At 49.9% G+C, this 7,197-nt stretch overlaps 1 protein-coding gene across 1 annotated transcript in view; it reads right to left on the bottom strand.

Moving 5' to 3' along the window:
* Nucleotides 1–1,112: 1,112 nt before the first annotated feature.
* Nucleotides 1,113–7,197, bottom strand: part of Tcf23 (transcription factor 23) — an 8,737-nt gene continuing 2,652 nt past the window's right edge. The window contains exon 3 of the mRNA XM_001067558.7: nt 1,113–4,593. Coding sequence (XP_001067558.2) covers nt 4,402–4,593 — 192 coding nt within the window. The 3' untranslated portion in view covers nt 1,113–4,401. The remainder of the gene's footprint in view (nt 4,594–7,197) is intronic.

Consider the following 7,197-nt stretch of genomic DNA (forward strand, 5'->3'; position numbering starts at 1 on the left):
GTTCAAATCCCAGCAACCACATGGTGGCTCACAACCATCTGTAATGAGATCTGATGCCCTCTTCTGGTGTGTCTGAAGACAGCTACAGTATACTCATATACATAACAAATAAACAAATTAAAAAAAAAAGAAGAGGTCAGTCCAGTCGGGGAATACCTGTCTCAATAACGACAAAAAAGAGAGCTGGTGAGCTGGCACAGGGTGAAGGCTCTTGTCACCAAGCTCACCTGAGTTCAGTCTCTGGAGCCCATCTGGTGGGAGGAGAACTAAGTCCCACAAGTTGACTTCTGACCTCCATGTGTGTGTTGTGGCATACGCAAACACAGATGTAAAAAATATAAATGAAGGAAGAGAGGAACAGGATGGGAGGGAAGAGGGAAATGGAGTCCGTGGCACTTTGTTTTTTTTTTGTTTTTTTTTTTGTTGTTGTTGTTGTTGTTGTTTTTTTTTCTCTTTTTCGGAGCTGGGGACCGAACCCAGGGCCTTGCACTCGATAGGAAAGCGCTCTACCACTGAGCCAAATCCTCAACCCCATGCACTTTGTATTCTTATATTATGAAAGTAGTTTTGGCTATTTAAATTTTACCCAGGATTCCCGGAAACACTCGGAATACCCTCAATGTTTTTTGAATTATGTATGGGCAAAGTAGGGGTCAGAAATGTTCTAGGTCGTCTAGATAACCAATTTCTAGGACTTTCAGCATCTGTCTCAGCTCTGCTACCTCTATGTGAGAAAAGCAACCGTAATAACGTTAGCAAGTGTAGAGGACTGTCAATAAAACTTTATTTACATGAACAGGTAAAGGCTGGATTTGGCCTCCTGGCCCTCATTTGCCCAGCCTTGATCTAGAATTGAATATGCTTCCAGGGCTGGTATAAGGAAAGAGAGAGGCTGACATTGTCTAATTCACCCTAGCCAGGTTCTTCCCAGGATACATAGAATGATTTCTTTGAAAACACCTTGTTCCTCTTTCTTTTTTTTTTTTTTTTTTTTTTTTTTTTTTTTTTTTTTTTGGTTCTTTTTTTCGGAGCTGGGGATTGAACCCAGGGCCTTGCGCTTCCTAGGCAAGCGCTCTACCACTGAGCTAAATCCCCAACCCCGTTCCTCTTTCTTTTTATTAGAGTCCACACCGCTGTAACCAAATTCTGGATAGAGACAATGTCGAGTAGGAAAGATTTATTTTGGTCCAAAGTCTCAGAGAGCTCAGTCCACAGGCTTTTTGGTGTCATGGTTAGGGGCAGAACATCATGGTATCGGGAGTATGTGGAAGGGACATCTTTTTTCTCGAGGCAGATGGGGCAGCAGTGCGGCAGTTACACGGAAAGAGTCAGGGACAATACACAGCCTCAAGCACGTGGCCCCAGCCCCCTCCCTCCAGCCTGTCCACAATTCCACTGAGACCCACTAGGTTGGCCTGGCTGGTCTTCAACTCACAAAGATCCTCCTGCCTCTGCCTTCTGAATGTTGGGATTAAGGGCATATAGCACCACACCCAGCTTATCAATAGCCTATTTTGAATCCATCCATGGACTAAGCTATTCAGGAGGTAAAAGTCCTCATACACAAAGGTCCACTTTACTAACCCCCTCGTCACCTCTCAGTCCAAAGAAGTTGACAGTCAAGATTAGCCATTGTCTGTTCCCACAGTCTCCAAAGGGGAACTCCTTCGCTGTGCTGGACGAGCCCTCCCGGGGCTCCATGTAAGCCTCAGTACTGATCTCTTGCAGCACAGCCAGATGAGTGGAGGGAGGCAACAGGGAAGTCTTCCTCTCTACCTGCACCTCACCTTGAGAGGGACTGAAAGAAAACTGGACTAGGTTCACAGGGTGCAGCCATCCCTCCGACTCCCGGGCCAGGGCACCCGCACACCACCGTCCATCCATGCACCTTAACTTTTGCATACTCTCCCCTGTACGTGCCCGTCCTAGGGAACAGGAGCTGTTGTTGGAGACAGAGTTCGGCTCCTTCTACTGCCTCCAAACGCTCCTACCACTTTGCCCCTAGCGCGGGTGAGCATAGATCTCCCAGTCAGCAGATGCTTTTCTTTCTCTGCTGTGGAAACAAAAGGGGTCGTTCCTGGGTGGGCTTGGCTTACAGACCCTCATCTCCAGCGTCTCCAGCATCTCCAGTGTGGTATTTCTCAAGGGAAGCATTGTGCTGGGCAGGGAGAGTGAGGTTCCAGTCATGCCCTGGGTCTTCCTTTGGTTCCCCTCCCCACAGTCAGGTAACCTCAGCTTGACAGTGCCAGGCCTGGTCAGTGGGAAAAACAGATTCTCTGGCAACAGATTTAGAAATTTGTCCTGATTGGGCAGAGTGGTAAAGGCCTGTGAGCCCATAACCCTTGCTAAGGCAGAAGGATTTCAAGTTCAAAGCCAGCCTGGCCTACACAGAAAGTCATGTCAAAAAACCAAACCAAACCAAACCAAAACAAGATACTCCTCCTGGTGGGACTTGTTCTTCTTTACCTGACCCTCTACCAACTTCATCTTCTTTTTCCCTCCTCAGATTCTCCATTAGGGCGGTGTTATGTGGTCAGCCGTGAAGGGTTTGCCAAATGAGGCAAAAGCTTGAGTCTAGACAGGGTGGACACTTCAAGCTCCATCAGACTCTACTCAATCACTGGGAGATGCTTTAGTCTATGAGGGGACTCGTAGCTTGTACCCAAAGCCAGTCCCCAGCCTGCCCAGAGACAGATCGTATATCACTGACTGGGAAGAAATCATGTACACTCCTTTTTACCACCCTTCAACTCCACGGAGGGCGGGGGGACGCTGCTGTTGATTTGGTTTTAAAAATAGAACACCCAGGCTGGACTTTTATGGTCGTGTGAAGAAGACTGCTCCTGCCCTCCCACACCTGGTCTCTGCCCCTGCTTGGCCCCGTCCAGCTGCTGGACCAGCCCTGCACAAGTTCTCTGGGTCCCCCAGGAGAAATGTGGGACCAGGCAGATTTATGGGTTTGGCCTTGGCTGGGGCCGTCCGCCATGGCTCTCAGCCACAGCCCAGCTGCTTCCCCACAGCACATGCAGCTGAGGCTGGGACGTTCTGTGTCTTCCTTCTATCTCCACCCCAGCTTGCTGAGTCACCCCACCATCTCCTTTTCCTGGATGCCAATCCCTCCCAGCCTGTCCACTCAACTCATGAGCACCCTGCTGGGACTCTAGTTGGCCTCAGTTGCTGAAATTTGAGAGGAAGGCAGTTCCTCCTATGTTAAGACCCAGGGGCCAACCTGAAACTGGACCTGGCTTGGGAAGCTCACCTTAGTGTAAGCTTTGTCTCCAGTTATTTCTTCAGGGCCAAGGACGAGTGTCGCTAAAGCTCTAGGAAACTTTGGGCACCTTGTACCAGGATCTGGGGCAAGCCTGGGACGTCACTGCCTGTGGGGAGAAGCAGGCCTGGGAGTTGACCTTTAGAAATGTTCAGATTATACCAAAACCAGTAAAGCCCCCATCGCTGACAGTGCAGGAACCACGCTGAAGTCCACCTTGTTTTACACGTCCTTGAGATGAGGTTTCTAACACACCAGAGAGAGAACACTGCTTACTATGCCACGGGAGAGATGCTCTCGCTCTGTCTCAGGCCCTTGGAGGAGATAAAGCTGGGGAGATTGCGGTCCTCTGCAGGCAGGGCTGTGAGTGGCTGCTTCGTTGAGTGAAGGCAGAGCTGACTGTGGGATAAGATGATCTGGCCCTAGATAGCTGGGACTAGCTAAATGTCCCTGGCTTGTGAGCCATCTAAGTCTGGGGCTTCATCTGCTGGGAAGACGTGAAAGGGCTGCAGGGCCCTGGTGCAGGAAGGAGGTGATGAGGGCCCACTGGTGAGATGGTATTCCAGGGAGAAGTACCCTGATCTCGCCTACGCCTCTTTGATGTTGGATAAACATCTTGTAGGGAAATTAAAGAAAAAAACCACACTCCATTCTCCAGCTTCCTCTCTGGCTTTGTGACCTGACCCCAGACATGTTCATACTTACTGCTACCAAAAGCCCTTCAGGCCCCCTGGTATGCCCATGAGCACCCAGGGCTACTGTGGTCCTAGCCCCATGCTGTACCGGCACAGCCATTTCTGTCTTCTTGTGTTCTTCTTGAAGAGCCCTAGGGGAGGGGATGTGATGCCCTAACTTGACTTTGAACCACGTCAAACACGGTTTCTCTTTCACTTCCCGTCCGTCAGTACCGTAGAAGAGCCAAGCGTGAACTCCATCCTGGGTCTCCTCGGAACTCTCTACCACTGATGTCTTTACTGCTGCTTCTTCTGCCTACCGGAAGCCAACCCTGAACTTGAAACTTGAGCCTGAGTCAAACCCAAAGGCTGAGTCAAGGGGAAGACAGGCAGAGCGGGCAGAAAATCCAGGTCCTTAAGCGGAGTCGCAGTCTAAGAGAGCAGGATGAGTGGTGGTGGTCATTCGTTACCAAGGGCTGGAGAGACTGGAGAGGCAAGGAGGCTATCTGTGGCTACGGAGACCTGAGACCCCAGCTGTGCATCCCTGCTTCTGTGGTCAGTAGCGATGGTTGTGGTGGAATCGGCTGTGGTGGACTCCGGGCCAGAGCATCCCAAGCCTCCTGCATAGAGACGAGATCGCATGGGCCACTTCTGAAAGGACATAAGATGGGAAAGGATTAACACAGCTATTGTGGTCCTGTGTAGTCCAGAACCATTACGACCTTAGGTCTGGCTTTCCCTGGTATCCCCTGATTGACATGTCCCCCAAATATCACAGCCTTAAATGCTCTCCCAACTGTCTGACAGAGGCATAGGAGGAGCCCACTGTGGGCACAGAAGGCTTTAAGAGGTGCACAAGTTGGGGCAGGAGAGATGGCTCAGAGGTTAAGAGCGCCATCTGCTCTTCCACAGGTCCTGAGTTCAACTCCCAGCAATCACATGGTGTCTCAAAGCCATCTATGATGAGATCTGGTGCCCTCTTCTGGCCTGAAGACATACACGCAGGCAGAACGTTATAAGGGGGCTGGAGAGATGGCTCAGCGGTTAAGAGCACTGACTGCTCTTCCAGAGGTCCCGAGTTCAATTCCCAGCAACCACATGGTGGCTCACAACCATCTGTAATGAGGTCTGATGCCCTCTTCTGGCCTGTAGGTGCACATGCAGGCAGGAAGCTGCATGATGTATACATAATAAATAAATAGATTTAAAAAAAAAAAGAGGTGCACAAGTTGGTTGGGGGCTGGGGGAGGGGGTAGACAGGCACACTGAGTGAGGGAGTGTGAGGGAGAAGTGGAGGAGGGAGGGGATGGGGCTCGTCAGCTCACACCCTGCCAGGAGTTTAAGGTCTTCTCACTAGGAGCAAGGGTGGTTTTAGAAAATGCAAGAATAGTCAGGTAGTGGCAGCGGCACATGTGTTCCTTTAATCCCAACACTCAGAAGGCAGAGGCAGGAGGATCTCTGTGAGTTTGAGACCAGCCTGGTCTACAGATCTAGTTCCAGGACAGCCAGGGCTATACAGAGAGAGAAACCCACATAGAGAAACGCTGTCTCAAATAGAAACATAGAGAGCTGGATGGACGGATGGACAGACAGACAAAGGGACAAAAAGATAGGCAGACAGACAGACAGACAGATGAAAAAACTGCAAGGATTACTGTGCTGAGTTTATCTTCCTCTCTGTCATTCCCCACTTGGGTGCTCAATGCCTCTCTCCACTAATCAGAGTTCTAGATCTAGGCTCTCCCCTCCCCTCCACGCCCTTCCTCTCCTCTCCTCTGCTCTCTCACCATTGTATTTATTGTGCATCTACTATTCTCCAGGGCTTCGTTTTACATCAATCACCACTTTACAGATAAGGACCTTGCTCTCTTACCCATGGCCCTCTGCCCAGTGCTGCTTTTAGCATTTTAGACCTACCCCATTTAACCTCAGAGGCTTGTATTTCATCTATATTCTCAAGGGGGGAAAACTTTTTCAGAAGGACCATATATATGAAAAAGAGATGATACAGAATTATCCATCGTAAAAATCAGGTTGAGGGCTAGAGGCTGCTGGGCTGGACGGTGCTGCCCAGAACTCCCGAAGCCCAGGGTTCCATCCCCAGTATAGTGTAAACCAAGTGGTGTGGGCAGGCCTGAATTCCGGAAGGTGGAGGTGGGAGGAACAGAGGGCGAAGGTTGTCACAAGCTACACCTGAGTTTGAGGCCAGCTTGAAATATCTGATATCTTGTCTTTAAAAACAAAGTTACGGGGTTGGGAATTTAGCTCAGTGGTAGAGCGCTTGCCTAGCAAGCGCAAGGCCCTGGGTTCAGTCCCCAGCTCCGAAAAAAAGAAAACAAAACAAAACAAAGTTACCCCTGTAGAAGGCAGAGTGGCCCTCCCTGTATGACACAGCACAGTCTTTTGTGCTTGCTTTGTTGTCTTCTCTGTCTAGGCCTGGCTGTTCTGAGACTCCCTTTTTAGACCAGGCTGGCCTTGAACTCAGAGATCTGCCTGCCTCTGCCTACTAAGTACCTCTCACCTAATTTTTTTTTCATTTTATTTTAACACAGAGTCTTGCCAGACCAGCCTGGATCTGGCAATCCGTCTGCCTTGGTTTCCTGTGTCCTGAGACCTCGGGTGTGGTCCACCATGCCTGGCTCACAGCATACTCTTTACATGGGTCCCTGTGAGGGAGGCGCTTGCTGGGGTCGGGGGAGCTAAGAGCCAAGGTCTGCAGTCAGAAGCCCAGGTTCAAACTACATTCGGCCACTTTCCCTCCCTGACCTCCCATCTCCTCATGGGTCATCTTCCTTTGGCTCTTGCAGCCAAGAGATAAGAATGCTCTAAAGTGCTCAGCTCTGTCCCTAGCTTGTCCTTAGCATCCAATCATAGTGGCTGTTGCTGCCATGTGGATTATTATTAATTTTCCTTCCATTCATGATAATTGTTAATTATCCTATTATTATTATTTTATTAATTTTGTACTCCAAAAGAGATGGCTGACTCCTCGCTTGTTCTATCTTGCACATTCTCAAGCTGGGGTTCAGGAAAACCAGGTAAGAAGAGTTTGGCACGGTTGGTGCTGGAAGCCCTCCAACCCAGATTGATTGCCTTGCAATCTGATGGCTTCTGCACTGTGGGCTTAGGCCGTTCTCCCAGAGAGCAGACATCTGCCGCAACAGTAGTTCAGAGAGAAGTAAGTCAGGTGCCACACGAGGTGAAGCTGTTTGGAGACGGATGACTCTCCTGGGTTCTGGGCCTCAGACCAGGAAC

The sequence above is a fragment of the Rattus norvegicus genome, chromosome 6, assembly GCF_036323735.1.
Source record: "Rattus norvegicus strain BN/NHsdMcwi chromosome 6, GRCr8, whole genome shotgun sequence".
NCBI lineage: Eukaryota > Metazoa > Chordata > Mammalia > Rodentia > Muridae > Rattus > Rattus norvegicus.